The sequence below is a fragment of the Sceloporus occidentalis genome, unplaced genomic scaffold (assembly GCF_023333645.1).
Source record: "Sceloporus occidentalis isolate IW3139 unplaced genomic scaffold, rSceOcc1.0.p SCAF_6, whole genome shotgun sequence".
NCBI classification, from domain to species: domain Eukaryota; kingdom Metazoa; phylum Chordata; class Lepidosauria; order Squamata; family Phrynosomatidae; genus Sceloporus; species Sceloporus occidentalis.
In genome coordinates, this window is record NW_028316986.1 from 64430523 (window position 1) to 64450027 (window position 19505).

At 42.3% G+C, this 19505-nt stretch overlaps 1 protein-coding gene across 2 annotated transcripts in view; it reads right to left on the bottom strand.

The window, feature by feature from the left end:
- Nucleotides 1–19505, bottom strand: part of MTR (5-methyltetrahydrofolate-homocysteine methyltransferase) — a 110357-nt gene that overhangs the window by 51806 nt on the left and 39046 nt on the right. For both annotated transcript variants that reach the window (XM_089529855.1, XM_089529856.1), the window contains exons 11-18: nucleotides 18660–18727; nucleotides 12485–12564; nucleotides 11101–11213; nucleotides 9517–9657; nucleotides 7005–7190; nucleotides 4331–4510; nucleotides 2086–2202; nucleotides 1851–1991 (exon numbers count right to left, since the gene is read on the bottom strand). In XM_089529855.1, coding sequence (XP_089385981.1) covers nucleotides 1851–1991; nucleotides 2086–2202; nucleotides 4331–4510; nucleotides 7005–7190; nucleotides 9517–9657; nucleotides 11101–11213; nucleotides 12485–12564; nucleotides 18660–18727 — 1026 coding nt within the window. The remainder of the gene's footprint in view (nucleotides 1–1850; nucleotides 1992–2085; nucleotides 2203–4330; nucleotides 4511–7004; nucleotides 7191–9516; nucleotides 9658–11100; nucleotides 11214–12484; nucleotides 12565–18659; nucleotides 18728–19505) is intronic.

Consider the following 19505-nt stretch of genomic DNA (forward strand, 5'->3'; position numbering starts at 1 on the left):
ACAGGCTGTATAATTTGCCACCTTGAGGTCAAGGACTGCCGAGGCATAAAACTTCTATGCCAACCCGTCAATCTTCTTGCTCTCCTTGTCAGAGGGAAGGTGGAGGCAATCATGGCCGGTGCGGACCAGGAACACTTCACGATCTTCTCCAGAGATGGAAGATAGCTGATGGAAGGAGGCGTCGGTACTGGTACGTTGCACTCAATTGGGTCCAACACATCATCATCAGTATGGGAGACTTCCAACTCAAGTGCTTTAGCCATGTGGACGATATGGTCAGTGAAAGACCTGACGTCATCGGTGGGAAAAGCGGGGTCCAGTTCCACAAGATGGAGACCTCTTGGCATCAGAGGCCGGGCTCTGGGAGTGTGACTCTTTTCGAGATTGACCCGAACCAGGCAAGTCTTCTGGAGTCCTCGGCAAGGGCCTGTCATATAGACACCCACAACGAGGTGGTACCGGTTGGAGTGGAGGCACTGATGACCTAAGCCTCAGTCACTATCTTCAAAGAAGCAGATGGAAGCTTCCTTCGAAGTTCATCAGGATCCACCGGCAGGAGATATCTCCCAGTATCATGGTCTAACACCAAATCCAGGTATTTTTGGAGGTCATTGTGGAACGAAGACTCGACATCGAGGCAGAACTGGCCTGTTTCAGGGCTAAATGGTTGGAGGAATTGTCCTTTTTAGAATGAGAGGACTTCTCCTTGGTATGCTTCTGCTTAGAAGTCTTCTTTGCAACAGCATTATGGTCTTTTCTAGGCTGGGAAGTTTGAGTCCTTAGAAGACTTTTCCTTGACCTTCTCACCTGCCTTAGACCTCGTTTTCTCCTTTCCAGAGGAAGAGGAGTGAGCCGCTGGAGAGCTCTCCAGGGCAGGGGAGAGGCCAGTCTTGGGGCCTGCTCCAAAAGAGCCACATTTAACTTCACGTTCCGGTTCATCAGAGCCTGGGAGGTCATCAACTTGCACAAAGAACAAGTCTTAGGATTGTGGGCTTCTCCCATGCTCAGCACACAAGACTCGTGGGATTTTTGCCCCACATTTATTGCATGTCTTCAAGGAAGCCATCTTCTTCATGATTCGAGGTACAAAATCGCAAAACTCAGACAATGGTGAGACAGTCCTATGGTCAGTCGAACAGCAAACAATATTCAAGCGAAAATCCAAAAGAATGGTCAAAATCAAGCCAATAAGGTCAAGAAAAACCATTAGTCAAAATCGAAAGATCAAGCGATTCACCAGAGAAGTTCCCTCAAGCTGCTAGCATGGTGGATGAAAGGAACTGAAAATAGAGTGGGAATGCCATGGGCTTTATAAGGATGGGCAGAGCTACCGCCAAAAAGTTGCAAACTAAAGTCTGCCCAGTGATTCCAGAAGTTTCCGAGCATTCTGCACAGGCGCAGATATAACTCATATGTGTGGATTCGCAGAGACCACAAAGAAGAATACACACACACACACACACAAAACAATATGCTTTGTTGTCATTAACAAAATGGACACATACATTTAAGAAGCACATTTATTACAATGCTTTTTGTTATGAATCCTGTTTGCCTTTCATAATGATTAAGTTTGCACATCAAGATAAGCCATGGTTTATGTTAGCCACAATCTGTTGATTAAGGCCCTGTACAGACCGGCCTGAAAGCCCGGCCTGGGGGCAGAGTATCTTGTTGTAAGTCTGACATGCTAATATAGTTAACATAACATAATCATGTATACACATATTTTTTTCCCAGTCTGAACTGTTAAGAGAACATTTTGAATCTATGCAGGTAGATGATGCCATTAATCAAAACAGGCAAATTCATAGAGCACTTTTTGAATGTAGACAAAATGTAAAGATTACCTGAGCATAACGCAAAAGCTTCTCTGTGGCATCTGGGTCTTTATTCCATATCAAATCTTCACAAAGTTGCAAAAGCTCTTTATGGATGTCATCATACACAGGCAAATTCCCTGCATTCACAATCCCCATGTCCATTCCACACTAAAAATACAAGGGAAAAAAGGAGGCAGAGATTAAGAAAACCTGCATCAAGTAACTTCTGATCAGAAGCTATTTTGTCAAGATGCTTTCCTACCTTAATTGCATGGTAAAGAAAAACTCCATGCATTGCTTCTCGAATAGCATCCATACCCCGAAAGGAAAATGACAGATTGGAAAGGCCTCCACTTATTTTCACTCCAGGAAGAGTTTCCTGCCAACAACAGTATAGATATCAGCAAGCTCATTAAACTTCATAAAATCTACTTCCTTATTAGAAACCTAAGAGTCACCTATGAATTCATCAATCACATCTTCAAGGTCTGAAAGCAGTTAGGCACCAGGTCACATGGTGCTATCAATGTGTGGACAGCAAAGAAAGAACAGCAGAAAAGCAATACACACAGCTCTGGAGCTGCCAGTTTGATTAGTGGCAAAGGACTGAAGTATATCATAGCAAACAGGAAAAAAGCACACAGGCCCCTGTTTAAGAACATAACTTATCCCACAGTGAAGGATGTCTGCCTTGCACATTTTGCTACATAAGATCAACTTGTAGTATCTTTTTTCCCCATTTTGTACCTTGTAAGATGTTCTTTCATGCAAGAACATTTGAAAGTTGTTCAAAATAAGATCTGGCTTCATGGACCCTCATTCTTTGCTGGCATTAGATGACTGCGGGGAGCACCCAGGCAGAAAAAAAGTAGGTCAAGGGTGTGACAGGGTGACATGCAGCTATGCCTGGTGGAATCTAGTGCAATGCAGGTTCCAGACTAATCTCCCGAAGATGCTAGACAGGTTTTAGGATAAATGAAACAAATTCCGCTACCTTTTAACTACCCTGGCTTTAAAAATTCATTTTAACTACCCTGGCTTTACAAAAAAAAAAACAGAAGAGGCAGTCATTGATTAACTGATTGCAGGAATAATTTTTCAAGATATGTGCACACTATTTTAACTTTGTTCTTATTTTTTTTTAATGATTTTTAGACTTTTAAAAAATTAATGGGATTTTAGAGTAACAGAAACAGAAGGGACTACAAGGGTCATCTACTCCAGCTCATTACTACGCAGGAATGCATAGCTAAAGCACTTCTGATAAAATACCCATTCTACCTCTGTATAAAAATTTCCAAGGCAGACCATTCTACTGTCGAGCACTCCTTACAGTCAATACACTCTTCCTAATGTTTAGCTGGAATCTCTTATTGTAATTTGAATTTACTGGTTTCTTGGTTTAGTCTCTGGAGCAGAAGAAAATAAACTTGCACCTTCTTCTATATGATATTCCTTTGTAAATTTAAAGATGGCTATCATGTTTCCACTGAGGCTGTATCTGCACTGCAGATACAATCCAGATTGATGCCACTTTAACTGCCATGGCACGATGCTATGGAATTCTGAGAATTGTAGTTTTGTGGGACATCTAGCCTTCTCTGTCAGAGAGAAGATGCCACAACAAATTATTCTGGTGCACCAACAGACTGCAATTCCTAGAATTCAATAACATTGAGCCATGGCAATTAAAGTGGTGTCAACGTGGATTATTTCTGCAGTTTGGATGCAACCTCAGAATTCTCTTCTCCAAGCTAAACATTACTAGCTTCTTAAGTCATTCCTCATAGCCTCTACAGCATAGCTTTGCCATAGCTTCATTATTAATTTTGTGGATTTTGTAGTTTGCACTACCACTTATGAATTATTTTTAACATGTTTTCTTTTGATTGAGTGGGACTGTCAAAATTGGCGTTTCGTCAAATCTCAAGGACTGAAATTTGTATAGGAATCCGATTTGGGAACAAAATGATCAGAGAATAAAAAGTATTATTTTTCTAGACAAAGGCTTTTTGGCTAACCATCAACAGTTTGTTGACATTGCCATCTTTAATTATTCTGCATATTTACAGTACAGTTAATGGTCAGGGCTATTTTTAGATATTATTTCTGCTATTGGAAGCAATGCTGGGAAAATTGTTTAATACAAAGAACTATTTAGTCTAGCTTATGTTCTATTACTATGCACCCGCATCATGTGGGTGCCCTTTACGCGGCTTTTAGCATACGCTGAAAGCCGCGCAGAGAGGAAGGGTGGTGGGTCCCATAGGGACGAATGGGGCATGCGCCTGTGGTGTGCGCATGCCACCACAGCACAGCATGCACAAACCTCATTTGTTTAAATGGGGCTCGAGCATACGCGTTATTTGTTTTATGCGGGGGATTCCGGAATGGATTCCCCGCATAAACAAAGGGCGCACTGTACTCTCTGCTCCTGCATGGCCCCTTAGCTTAATGCTGTAAGAAAAGAACCCCAACCCAAACAATAAAGAACTCCCCAAACTCACTTTTATGGTTTTAGCTGCATTGATAAAATTAATTGCATACAAATTATGTTCTTCCATTCCAGTACCTATGGTCAGAATGTTTGGATCAAAAATGATATCATTTGGATTAAAGCCCACTTTGTTCACCAGGAGACAGTAGGCTCTACTGCAGATTGAAATTTTCTCTGATGTTTCTGTGGCCTGGAAAAAAAAAAAGATTTGAGACTGGAAGGGGAAGATAGCTTTAATGTGCAACATAACAATTCATTTTTGTCCACCTGAATTTCTAACATAACTTTTCACCCTTTTACAATCAATCTGCATACTGCTGCAACGTCCTCTGATGTCATATGCCGAAACCATAACACCAGAAATAATATCACTACTGTATTAAACTAATTTACTCAAAAACTTTGAGGCCCAGGAGCTAGGCAAATATGTTGTTCTCACAATATGATAGCAAAGCAAGAAACCTCATGGTGGTGGTGGTTGTTGTGTACCTTCACATTGTTTCTGAGTTATGGAAACCCTATAATGGAATTTTCTGGAGCTGAGAAAGTATGACTTGCCCAAGGTCACTCCGTGGGTTTCCACAGCCAAGCTGGGAATCAAACCCTGGACTGCAGGGTCATAGTCCAATGCTCAAACCACTGCACCACACTGGCACTCATACTTCTCACTTATCTCAGATTGTAAGTATGCCACTAAAAATAATGGAAATTTGAAAATAGACCACAGACCAAACAGGTAAAAATACAGAGAATCATGCTTCAGTTCATGAACATTTTCCATTTTCATATGTCCATTAAAAAGTTCAAAAGCAGAATCTAGGACTCTTTCAGACATGGATTTTGATTAGTTCCAATGGTTGCCACACAGAGAAAACAGCTTTCAAAAGTGGTATTTTCTTCCTCTGTTGGTTCCGTGAACCTTTGAGATATCTCACCAGATGATTGAGAGGCACAGTGTGAGCTGGGCTCCAATGGGAAAGGAAACTGCTTGAGAGCAGACGATGAACTCTGTAATGTGTCCTGCTGACTAAGATGCCAGATAGTTAAATACCCTGTTTTTGTGTGAAATCAAAACAATACTTCTAGGGAACATTTAGTGGAGCATGAAAACAGCTTGTAAACTTTATTTTGGATTACAGTTCCCAAAATCTCCCAGCCAGCACTACCACTAGTTCAAAAATAACTTTGTCAAGCTCTGAGATCTCTCATGTTCTTGGTGGCCATTAATGCAAGCCACTGGTATTAAGACAAATACTGAAACACACTGATAATCCTGGTCTTAATACACTGGCCTAAATTTTAATTTTAAAACACCAAGAAATATTCTAATAAAGAACTACAAGTCAGTGATCTGCTGGACAAAATCATGACTTGAAAAGCTTACTGGAGATTACTGTTAAAACTAGGACAGAGAATATACAGACCTCTAAATGTTTCTGGATAGCAACTCCCACTACCTCACATAAATGGCTGTGTTGGCAAGTGCTGATGGAGTCAGTGTCCAACATTTGGAAAGTACACATCCCCACTCCTGTTCTAAAATCACTGAATGAAGTCAAACAGCTAATGTAGCCCCCTGGTCTCAGCAAATCTGGAGAGAATCATTTGCCAGGATTTGCCTCCTCAGTGAAGCTACCTGAAGCAGGGTGTAGTGAGCATAAATGTAACAAGGAAACAGTGGGTTTTGTCCATAACCTTACATCCCCCCCCCCCCCTCATATTGTCAGCTTTAGGACTAGATATTCCATTTGCCTCTAAAACACCATTAAGATAGGTAACTGGAGGGGGGGGGGCAAGCAGACAACCCAGGAGTGGCCAGAAACCGCTCTGACTGTGATCAGGTCAGGACTGTAGCGCAAACACAGCCCAGTCCCAAAATGGGCCGTGGCCACAGTCCCAAGCCTGCCACCAGATTTAAACAGCTCCTTTTTGTGGCAGCTTCAGGCTGTCTTGGGTAGCCTCAGAGCTGCTTCCAGACACTTTGAGACTGTGTGTCATGTAAGACATTTTTATAAGGAACCATGAACCCAGCAAAATCCCCCTCTCCTGAATCAGTGCTGAAAGTTATTCTCAGGTCTGTTACAGACCGCCCAAAAGGGGCGGTCTTGGGCCGCTGCCGGTTGCAGCGCGGAGGAGCCGCAGCAGCCAAACCGTGCGACTCCTCCGCACTGCAAAAAAGGAGTGCAGAAATCGCACTCCTTCCAGCAACCCAGAAGAGCCGCTGCAAGTGTCAAAGCGTGCACTCACGACGGCTCTTCCGGGTTTAGACGTCCGGACGCTGCGCGTCCGTTATGTCAAGATGGCCGCGCCCGTCTGTATAGGGCGCCGCCATCTTGCCGTACGGAATACGCGCGAGGGGCAAGGCGCGTCCAGAAGCGCCGCCCCTCACGCGTATTCCTGGCGCAACAACGGCGCTGCTTAGGCCCGTCTGTACGGCGCCTCAGATGCTCTAGTTCTGCTCTGCTTGTGTAAAGTCGAAGGCTTAGCCCGAAAAACCCACAAAAAACTCTGCTCTGCTTCTTTATCATTCTAGTCTGCAGATGGGACAAAGTGTTCCAAACCAGCTTTTGCAACCAAGCAGCAAGTTCAAGGTTTCTGGGGACTGTAGTCCAAAGGTTATCTTTTTCAGGCTCTCCTGGAAAGCCAGTCTATGGAATGTTAGAAAACAAACACACAGTACCAACCTGACCCACTTCATCAAAGGCCATAACCACCACAGCTGCTCCAAATTTCTTTATTTTTCTGGCTTTTGCTAAGAAATCTTCTTCCCCTTCTTTGAGACTGATACTGTTGACTATGCATTTGCCTTGACAACACTTCAACCCAGCCTCTATCACAGTGAAATTGGATGAGTCAATACAGAGTGGAACCTAATACAGTGGATGAAATGTAAATGTTAGTACCATATTTTTGTGGAACCTGATACAGTGGACGAAATGTAAATGTTAGTACCATATTTTTGTAAAAGAAGAAGAAGATATGCAGCATCAAATGGATCATAAACAGAAGAATGTCACAGAAATATCACCATGTTTTGTGACTCTGCTGATGTTCCAGGAACATATGGCTCTGCTGATGTTCCTGAAATGCAACTCCCAGCAGTCCTAGCTAGTATAACAAATGGGCAGGAACTCTGGGAGTTGCTGTTCTAAGAATTTTGGAGAGTCACATGAATCCCACTCAATTTCAATTTCCTGTAAACCTGTGAACAAGGATTGTTTTATTTTGCATTGCTTTGAGAGTCTTTTTATTCAAAACAGTGAAGAGGAACAAAAAAGTATCTAAATGGATAACTAACCAACCTTATCCAGAAGATGGTAAGAGAAAAAATTAACACAGAATGGCCAAGTTATGAATTTGGGAACACCTCTGAAAAACTATGCAGATTTTGTTTCTAATGCAGAACTCAAGTGAATGGAGAAATGTTTGTCTCTCTTAGACCAAGGATAGCAATGTTAAACAAGCAGAAGTACACACAAAGAGAAAAGGGGAGAGGCAGCCAGTCCCAGCAATTTCAAAACAGGGGTGGGAAACGTATGGCCTGTCAAATGTTCTTGAAGTGTAACTCTCATGGTCCCTCATCGTTCAATGATTTGAGTAAGCCTTATGGAAGATTCACTCCAACAATCTCAGGGTATGTGTGTCAACTGTCCACACACTTCTTTGAAAGGGAAAAAAACTTTGTAGTTTACAACATGCCTAAACTGAATGAGCACAGACGACACTGTCTTCTAAGAGCTTATTTTGAAATGCTCTTTACCTATGTAAAATGCTCTTTACCATCATCTAGAAAATACTTCTTACACACTACAGCAATATCTGGTTGGCACAGACATTTAGATTTATGAAGGACTGAAAAAAGGTACAGCCAAAGAGAACAGCGAGTATAGCAAAAGCCTGCCAAATTCTAAATGGCATGCACCAGCTGGAAGGGCAAAAAGAAACTACACTTGAGACTGGGTCTAATAAGAAAATATATTATTCCCTCAATGACAATTTCATTCCTTGCTTCCTTTCACATCTATCTCACATTGCCAGAGCGAGTACATGAAAAAAGCACAGTCATTAACTTGCAACTTCTATTATTAATATCAGAATGTATGGGTGTATTAGAGAAACTCAGTGGTAATGCATTAAGTTATGTTGTTCACATTCAAGCTCCATTGATTTCTTGAAGGAAGGAGGAGACTTCAACACTGGTTCTGTAGTTCTTTGGTGCTAGAAATACATGTCTTCCCTCTAGTTTGGTGCCTTCGATATTTTTACTCATCACAGAAACAATTTGAGGAACCTGGTTAAGTGATTCTACAGATTTTGGCATTTAACACTAAACCATAATTTCAATATTGTGATGAAACTGAATTAAGACTGATTATGTTTTCAAAGCAAGCTTTGCCTTCTCTGAGTAAAACCAAATGTGCTGCATCCCATGAATTCAATTTAACCACAGGCCACAATGAGACAGAAAAGCAAGCGAGGGTTGTCAGCTTTCCAATTCTATTGCCAGGTATGTATCACTACACTCATGCCCACAAACTATTTAGCGTTTTAAAGGGAGGTTGACTGGTTGGTTACTTTTAATTTAGTATGTTCAAGAGCAAACACTTTGCATTAAAACTGTGCAGGAATTCAAACAACTCTAGCAGCAAAAATCCTGATTTCTCATGGCACTAACAGAGCACTTCAAAGCATTTTATTCCAATAAATACTTCTTCAGAAAATGTGACACCTTTTAGGTATTTCATCAGCAGTATGATTTTTCTTCTGCAAGATAGCTGCAATATGTGAAGTACAGATAGGAACTGTGCAGCCCCCTACATTTTTAGACTGCACGTCCCAGCAGGCCTAGTGGACATGACCACTGGTGAAGAAGGCTGGGACCTTCAGCTCAACCCCCGGAGGGCAACTGCTTCCCACCCAAAATTAAACTCACAATATAGACAACCAGGGCCAATTGTACAAAACATTACCATGCCACAGTTACTTGTCTAGGATCAGAGGAATAATAGGGTGACCCTATCTTGGTGAGTCTTACAGTCTTGATGAAATGAACCCACAGAATCCAAGTCAGCAAAACTTTGGTGCCTGAACCACCTATATAATGCTAATGCCAGTATGTTTTTTAAAAAATTGAATCTTCCCCCTCTACTGCAAGAACATATACTAAATGAGACACCAGAAGCTGTGTGATACAACCTTGGCGATGTCAGGTTCTGAAGCAATGAAGTTGCAGAATCTTGCCATGGCACTTGGCCCATCTAGCATTCCATCGTCCATATTGATATCCAAAACCTGAGCTCCCAACTCCACCTGGGCCTTGGCTATACTCAGCGCGTCCTAAAATGAATCACAAAATCATCACAAAGTAGTGGTTAGCCTTCTCAAAAACTTCTTTATTCCACTTCTAATGTAATGTGTAGTTGGAAATGACAAGAAATAAGTAGCTTCTTGCACTTATCCTGAAAATAAAGCTCGGAGTATTTATTAATTTAAACTTCTAGCCCATCCTTTCTGGTGGGCTTAAAGTAGATTTGCCCTCTTTTCTAACATTAAGAAAAAACACAGCCTGAAAACCCCACAAAAAATATTTTAAAAATAGTTCAATCAGAAAGTAGTTTATTTGCTCAGACAATGTCTTGGCCTGAAACAGCTTTACTTTTCCTCCTGTAAACCTTCAATTTGCACATTACCAGAGCAGTATGAAGACTGCTTCTCTATGGCATCTTCCCACGTTGTTCCAGTACTGCTTACATCACTGTAATAACATTTGGTCAGCATGTAGTCAGGCAGCTCAGCAGTAACAAATCTAGTAACTTAGTGGCAGCACAAGCTACAATCAGTTGCTACTGCAATTTTGGGGATAAGGATGGAGCAACTTTTCTAGCCTGCCTGCAACAACAACAACAATATATTTATTTATTTCCCGCCTCTTCCATTTTGGGGATCGAGGCGGGTAACAACAAATTTGTAGAATACACAACAATAAAAACAACAAGCCCCACAAGACCCTGGACCCACTCTCCCTCCCAAGTATAAAATTAAACAATAAAACATGGTTAAAAAATACATAACAATACATCGAAATTAATGTCCATATATAAAAGATCCACATGACTGGCTGCTTACCAATACAGCTCCTCCATCCATGTCATTTCTTTCCTCCTAGACACCTCTGTTACTTCATCCAAATTCTATGCATCTGGATGCAAGTACTCAGGAATCATGGTTCTATTCCTCTCTTGTACCAGTCCAAGCAAACCTGAAGGGTTCATGCCATAGCTGCTGTCCTGGTTTGACTATTTTAATGCCTATTACTAATAAGACATGCAAAACTGTTTGAATGCCAAGATTGGAATCCTGCTGTACTTGTACTATGCTAGCAGTTGCACCTTCTTCAGGGTCAAATCAACAGCAGTGAGGGAAGGCAGTCAAATCTACCAGGCTTAAGCAACTTATTTCTCCAGTTTCTAATTTCTTCCCAGCTACAGCACCCATAGCCTTTTGCTTCCCTTCCACTACCACCTACACCAATATAGCTACAGTATTCCATGAGGATTCCAGCTTCGATTCCCTCACTTCAACTAGAGAAGAGGATTCATGACTTATTACAAGTTGTTTATGTCATGCCAAGAGGCTCCACTTCAGTCAACAGGAATGTTACCACCTGATTATTTATCTACTCGAAACTATATACACAAGATCTTAAATGGATGGGTTATACTATAAGAAATGTAGTATGTTAAAGCCAATCTAGCAGGTTAAAGTAAACTAAAGGCTTACTTCATATTTGCCTGCCATGATGAGTTTGGCAAACCTTCTTGATCCCGCAACATTGCAGCGTTCCCCAATGTTGACAAAATTGGTGTACTGCCCAATCCTGAATGGTTCCAGACCTTGAAATAAAGTTTTAGATGCATCATGTAAGGAAAACAAGATAGTGGTCATATATGAAAAATACCCAGAGTACACAGCATATATCATTCTACTCAAGAGTTCCTGTACATAAGGAGTGGGCAAAGTATGCCCTCAGGCTGCATGTGGCTACTTTTGCAGCCCCTGAAGTCTCCCCCACCAGTCCCCCAAAGCCCTCCAATCTCCCCAATTTAAAAAAAAACACAATTTTTAAGGCTATTTTTGCCTGGAAACCACGTAGATACCCCCTCCCAACACATGAAAACATGCAAAACTACCCCAAACGATCTCCCACAAGCACTCCAGAACCCCAGACTACCCCAAATACTCCACTTTCTTCTGTGGCCACTCTCAAAATGATGACAGAAAACAAAAGCGTGCCTCTTCCTGTTGCCATTTTGAGAGTAGCTAAAGAAGAAAACAAGTATTTGCGATGAGAGCCATGGGGAGCATTTTCCACCCTAAAATAGGCACTGACACAGCAGCTTACTTTTTTGCAGATCTCCCAGTACCAGCCCCTGCTCCTGAAATTCCCTTTTTCTGTGAGTGTTTAGCCAAAATACTTGATGGCACTTCGGGTGCGCTGGGATGTGTCAGTGTAGTATGCGAAGAATCAACCTGCATTCCATGCACAGTTGCCCAGCCCACTGTAAAGTAGTACACAAGTCTAGAGAGCTATGGTGGACACCTTTTTGTTTTAGAAAGAGATATCCTTATTTAAATTTATGCAACTAACAGAATGGCCTTTGTTGCTGGGAACCTTCAAGTCTTTTCTGACTTATGGCAAACCCAAGGCAAACCTATCATAGCGTTTTCTTGGCAAGATTTGTTCAAAGGAGGTTTGCTTTTGCCTTCCTCTGAGGCTGAGAGAATGAGACTTGCCCAAGGGTACCCAGTGGATTTCCATGAATGAGGGGGGATTTGAATCCTGATCTCCAGTCATAGTCTAGCGTTCAAGCCACTATACCATGCTGGCTCTCTAGAATGATCCTACTCTCCAGTACTTACATACTGATGAGCAGGAGCACTTACAGTGTAAGGTTGAAGCCTTAGGATGGAGGAGTATTTCTGAATTCACTTTACAAACAAGTAACAGTAAAGTATACTCTACATCCAGGAGGTTATTGTAGTATTTCACTTTGCCCTTGCATCTGATGGCCCCAGGGGGAGTAAAGAAGCTGGGATGAGGAATGCCAAGTACATTCAAATGAATGCCAGACAAGATGTCTGAATACACATTAATTTCTCTCACCTGATAGCAACATGTAGCCCTCTGAGAAAGAGGAGGCAGGTATGCGAGGGTTGCATCCTTTTACTGCTTCAGCAAGCTCACTGTGTTACAAAACAAGTAACATAGACAATGAGGGCAGAGAGCTTTACAAGAAGGAATTAAGATGAACGTATTTGGTTTCAGGTTTTTTAAAAACTGTAATGTTCTCCCACTCTTCCAGTAAGGAACTCATAGAAGGAGGCTGGGCTGTGTGTTCAATTATTAGGAATAACCAAAGTTTAATAAAGAAATAAAACCTTTCAAGCTCTGCCTTCTTCAACTGCAGAAATCAAACCTGTCACTAGTAAATATAAGTCAGATATATTTGAATACTTTGAGAATTTATAACTTGGCTAATAATGTTGATACTTATCTTACTATCCTTAACTGACATTTAAGTTTATGTCTATGTGCATAATAATATTAACAAAAAAACCCTGTCACAAGTGCCATCTACTTTTAAATTGCATATATATATCAATCACATTGCAGTGGCAAAGCCAGGTGTCACAGTGTGAAGGTTCAGGACACCCTCTGCCTCACCCCCAAGTCTCATTAATGGTATGTTTCTATGAATCATCCTGTCATAATCCAAAGTTTTAGGGTATGGCTTTACAAAAGACCTGATCTTGGTAAAGATGATTGCTACAGGTGGACCCTCCCTTATCTGAATATCCAAAATTAAAAACTTTTGTGTGGCTGAGATAACACCCTTGTTTTCTGATAGTTCAATGTACACAAGCTTTGTTTAATACACAAAATTATTAAAAATATTATATATAATTACTTTTAGGATATGTGTATAAGGTATATATAAAACATAAATGAATTTCATGCTTAAACTTGGGATCCATCTCCAAAACAGCTCCTAATGTATATACAAATATTCCAAAATCAGGGGGGGGGGGGGGACCAAAATCCTAAAGTCCCAAGCACTTCAGGTAAGGGATACTCAATTTGCATAACAAAATGTTTTAGATCAATAAAGTCACATGCACTTTTTGAATATTTGTGGGGTGCTGCTATACAGACTGTTCTAGCAAGGGCTTGAACTTCAAATTTACCACTACACCACTGCCCCCCTTGAGTGAAAACAGTACTGAATAAACTAGTCTTTGCGTACCAGCCAAACAACAGATAGAAGTACATCTTTTACATAATGTAGTAATATTTCAAATCTCAGATGTTATGTAACATACTCATATGATTAAAATGGGCTCCCTGTGGTAACTAATCTGGATATAATATGGCTCTTACCAGGCAGAAAAGAAGTTACAACACTACAAAACTATAAGCGTTTGTCTCAACTAGTGATTTTCTACAGCCATTTTTGTACCTTATTTTATCTTCATGGGCTTGGATTCTAACATAACAAAGTTCACAACTATTTCTCTCTACCTGACCCAGGTTAAAACACAAGGGTTGGTGGGAGCCTCCTTAACATGCAGGGTGGGATGTAGAGGATTCTGCTTGCGTGTGTGGCAGAGGCATAGAGAAGTCTAAAAATTGTCTGTGGATACTAAGGTAAAGTAAGCTAAGAAGGTTTACAGAACACAAGTACCCTGTTTTGCCTTCTCCCTTCTGAATGTTCTTTCTTTTCCAACTCAGGATGCCAGGGATTGTAATGCCATTAAGCATACTCAGTCCTCTGTGGGCTACCTTTGGGGAGGTTGCCTCCTTTGGTTTTTGTTAAGATATAGCTTTCATCAGAGCTTGCTGATATATCTGTATAGTTTCTTAGTATTGGTGTTTTGTTCATTTATTCAAGTTTTCCATCAACATAGTAACATGGAGTGGTTGATCCAATAAATAGCCATCATGTTGCCTGTGCTGTACTTTTTCATCTCTTAAGTTGTAATGCCACTCTATATATCAATAAATTCTCAAGGCATATAATGAAACTATCACTACAGCATAGCCACTTTTGTGAAGTCAAAGGCTTTCATGGCCGGCATCCATAGTTTTTTGTGGGTTTTTCGGGCTAAGTGGCTATGTTCTAGCAGAGTTTCTTCCTGACTTTTGCCAGCATCTGTGGCTGGCATCTTCAGAGAATGCCAGCCACAGATGCTGGTGAAACGTCAGGAAGAAACTCTGCTAGAACATGGCCACTTAGCCCGAAAAACCCACAAAAAACTATAACCACTTTTCTTTCAGGGGTATCATCCTACCACCTTTCAATTTCTCCCCCCCCCCCTCCCCCTTGGCACACACACCCACATCAAATGTCATCTTTCTATTCTCTCATAAACTCCAGCCTAACCATTTTTTTTACAAGGGAGAAATGGCTATGCTCCTGCCATCAAAGAAAGAGATTTCCAATTAACTTTCTATAGGTTGCTGAAAAACATTTCATGAAAATAGCTCTAGGTAAATAAATTATTTAACTTATTTAAGTAGTGCTCTCATGCAATGCTCAATTAACATTTTCTATAACTGGCACAGAAGTTCTTTGAATCATGAATAAAAGCTGCTAAGCCTAAAATACAAAGAACTGAAAAGGGACATTGGCTCTTACCTGTGATATGTCCATTTCCAGTAGATAAGAGCCCCACATCCTGTAGTTTGGATTATGCTGCTTCCACTCACTCCAATAGGTAGGCAGAAAAAAAGAGTCCTTCTGGTGACTCCCACATGGGTGGAGCTAACCTTAGAAGGCCACTCACTCAACAGCCAAATGCTCCAGAAAAAACATATGCAATTTATTTGCATATCAAACTATACAGAACTAGACAGCAATAGAGACAGCCAGTGAGCAATCTAGCTTGCTCCCCATAGGACAGGACTATGTGTATTATGAACCATCCCTACACCAGCACCCCTTAGGGTGGCCAGGATGTGAGGCTCTTATCTACTGGAAATGGACATATCACAGGTAAGAACAAATGTCCCTTTCCCCACTAGATAAGATCCCCACATCCTATAGTTTGGGATTTACCAAAGCCAACCTAAACAGCTGAGGATTCAGAAGGTGAGGAGGCTGAGTTTGAGCCCCAGGTGGAAAGGAAACCTGAAGCTGAGCTGGGTCCTAGCTCTGCTCTGGCAGCTCAAGCAGAGCCTGTTCTGTGTCAGGAAACTCAACAACCCAGCCTTCCACCAGCAGAGATTCCAAACACAGAACATACGGATGAACAAGACAATGAAGTACCTACCTTTAGCCAGCAAAGGTCTGAAAGGGCATGCCTTCACCAGTCCAGGAGGCTTTATGAGAAGCACTGAGCAATCAGGAAGCACCTGTCATTAGGAACTAGGTAATATAAACAGGTGCAGGTCACTGAGCTCCTTTGTCAGAGATTATCTGGTTTTCCTGCTGAAAGGATGTTTCTCTCATTCCCTTGGACTTGATGGCCTGAAACCTTACCTCTTGAACTACTGACTGACCTGGACCCTCTGGAACATGGAATTTCCTTGCTAAACCTGCCTTTCTGGACCCTGGATCCCTCAATTGTTTGACCCTTCTCTATTGGACATTGAACTGGCACTTGGATACTGTACTTTATTTCTTGCATTTGTAAAGACCTTTAGTTTTTGTTTAAAGCTCTGCTAGGCTGTTTTGAGTCATTATCAGCAGTCTTGGCAGCTTTCCCGGATAGGAAGGTGGTGCTGGCCCCTTAGTGACATAGGCTTGAGCACCTGCTGCAAGACCCTGCTGTTAACAGCAGCCTCAGCCGAATCAAGCTAGCAATTCCTAACAAGTGTGTATAGTCGTTTCCATGTGGCCATTCTGGTGGTCTCTGCTATATTTGTTCTGAATGGGTTTGTTAAAAATGGCTTTGCCTTTGCCTTCTGAGACTGAGAGTGAGTGTCTTGCCCAAGTGGGTTTCCAAGCGGAGATTCAAACCCTGATCTCCAGAGTCATCATCCAGTGCTCAAACCACTACACCACACTGGCTGGTGGTGATACACGCTAATCCCTGGCTAGAGGTATTGATGCACCTGCACTCTTTGGTATAGGTGACATGGTTGCAACCATGAGCTCATTCTGTGTTTTAGGCTGTCCCAGCTAAGACAAAGAGGCTCTGACTATAATGGAGGCAGGAATGGAGGCCTCTGAGGAAGAAAGAAAAGCCATGCAACTTTTATGACTAGCCCCCTCCCCTATTTAATTAGTTTCCAGGCATCTCCTCTGCCCTGGTAAAAATGAGAGGGGGGGGATGAGCAAACACAGGGCAACCGTGAGGAGGAAGAGATATAGTGCAGACTCCAACCTCATGGGCTAACAATAATAAAATAACTGGAAAAGGTTAACCAGTACCCCTTGTAAATCTGAGCCCCCTGCTGCTGTGGGGGCTTTCTCCTCCTTAATTTGCAACTACCAAGGCAGGCTGCCTGGGCAGTACCTTCTTCCACACAGTGAGGAAACTGTTCCTGAGTTAACAGTGACTGAAGGACATGCAGAACCATGGGTAGATAGGTGCCTATGGCCTGTAGCGTAGCCCTGATATTAACAGGACATCTTGTTTTGTTTATCTTTGAAACTTCAAGATGGGGTTTAGAAGCTTAAACCTTTCAGTCTCAGGCAGGCTTTATAGTAATTTGGCTGCATTACAGAGGCTGGCTTGGTCCTCAGCTCCCTTCCTATTTGCATAGGTTAGCTGGGAAGGGCACAGAGGGGGCTGTTGTGGGACAGGCCTTGCCATTTCCCTGAGTTCTATCTAGATCCTGAGAAGGGATCATCTCTGATGGAAAGGCCAAGGGCCCTAACTGCTCTCCTCAAGAGTGCCACAGTTTGGTTCAGCCACCATCGGGGGTGAAGGGAACTCTCTCCCTGTCCTTCCCATAATTTTTCTCCTTCTGCCATTTTGAGGAGGGAACGCAGAAGGATTTGTACCCATGTGCTCTTTCAGAGAAGTGGGTGGAAGAGGCCATGCTCCCTCTGGTGAGGGCATGAAGCCATTTTCTGCTTTACTACTGGAATGTTCTGTGGCAGCCAAAGAAGACCATTTTAGAATTGGACGCCTCAGCCCCTACTGGGCCCTGTCTACCTCCTTTACAACCATGACACCAAGGTGGCAGCTGTATATACCAGAGGAGGAGTCCTTCACCTCCTTCCACATCATCTCATTATAAGAATTCAGAGGGACTCTGGGAGGAGCCTTGGCGACACCACCATGTGTTTCCCAGGCTGTAATAGGCTCTTCCACACCCGACAGGATCCTAGGTGCCACTGGGTCCAGAGATGGGAAGGAAGGGGGAGACCAAGAGCCTATCCCCCGCCATCTGCCCTCCTGGCAGGGTTCCAAAGTTTATGTTAGGCATAGTGCCTGCAGTGGCAATAGCAGAGGCCTCTTGGCAATGACTGCTCTGAGCGAGGGCAAAGGTTCCTTGCTGGCTATATAAAAGGGGCCCCTGGTACTCACCCTTTAGCCTTTAGTGTCTTCTGGCTGGCTTGCCTCTCTGACCCTGACCCTGTTTTAGGCTGGGCAGAGGTGCTGCAGAGAAACTCTTTCCCATGGCTTCTGGCTGGCCTGGCTCCCTAACCCCAACCTGAAACGGGCTGAGCAGAGATGTTCAGAAGGGAAGTTTCCATATCTTCTAGCCAGCTGCCTTCCTGACCCCTGGACCTAAATAAGCTGGGCAGAGGTGATATGGAGAAACACAGACATAGAGGGGATACCCCTTGCCATCTGTTCCTGTGGCCCCCATGCTGCTGTAAAGCTGTTAGCAGAAATCACCTGTGTTTCCCACCATGAAAGGGGGCATGTTTGGAGGAGAGGGAGCATCGTTGGCAAAGTCGAGACCTTTCCCCAATCCTGGGACCCCTTGCCGTATTAAATCTTTCTTCATGTTTCCAAGGCAGCAAGAGAAACAAGAGAAGGAAAAGGACTGGAACAGCTATAGAGAAGATGATGCACAGCATCAGCAAACACATCCTATTGGAGTGATAGGCAGGACAAGACTGGCCTTCTAGGGTTAGCTCCACCCACATGGGGTCATCACAAGGTCTATTTTTTTCTGCCTGCCTATGGACATCCTTGCCCCCTCTGATCAGACAAAATGCGTGCCGGTATGCATGCTTATCTATAATACCTACAGGAGCTCTGTGGCCAATACCAACCTGCCCATCCCCAAAAAATATCTGTAATATACCCTAATAGCTTCTTTGGTTGTCCACCCATACAAATAGCTGAGGTTGCCATTAACATATAGATGAAGTTACCGTATGTGTGCTGGAGTGGTCCCACAGCAGCCACCAACGATATTCACCAAACCATCTAATGCAAAAGTCTGCAAAAGAGAAAAATCACTTTTCAGATACCAGTTAGGGGGAGAAGAATTAATTAGTTATAATTGAAGAAACAAACAAAAAAAAAAAACTCCTAGCATGTCACATTCTTCCAACTCTATGATTCTATGAAAGACTTTGGCAGAATAAATGATTTGGAAAGCTGGCAGAATGCCAGGGGAAAAAACATTAACATTTACAGCTTGTCAAAATTTCCATGAAAACCTCAAAAAAATGGAATTCCAGTGGCACCTGACTCCCGCAGAGATTGCAAAAATCCATAAAGGAAAGAGTAATCAGTGCTGGAAATCTTTGAAAGCAAAAGGAACCTGGTTTCATGTTTGGTGGGAATGCCCAAGGATAAAGAAATACTGGAATCAATTTCACCTATCAATAACTAAAATCCTTGGGACAAACTTTGAACAAATTCCTAATATCTTTTAAATATGACAAATAAAATCCCAAAGAAAATTGAAGTCCTTCATTGGCACAAAATTCTCTATATGACAATAGCTTAAAGGTTGCTTCTGGCACAGTATTGGAAATCAAATGAGATTCCATCGACTTGACGAGTGGTTGTTAAAAACTTATGGCATGATGGAAATGGACAGGCTAACAAGCATTATTCATGGAAAGGAAGAGGAAAAAATTGAAAAGGAATGGGAGGCATTAAAAACTTTTTGTGGTAAACGCTGGAAAGAGATATAAAATATCATAGACTGAAATGTAAACTTCTGTAGAATCCTCAAATGATAACCACTAGCTAAGATGAAGGTGGTT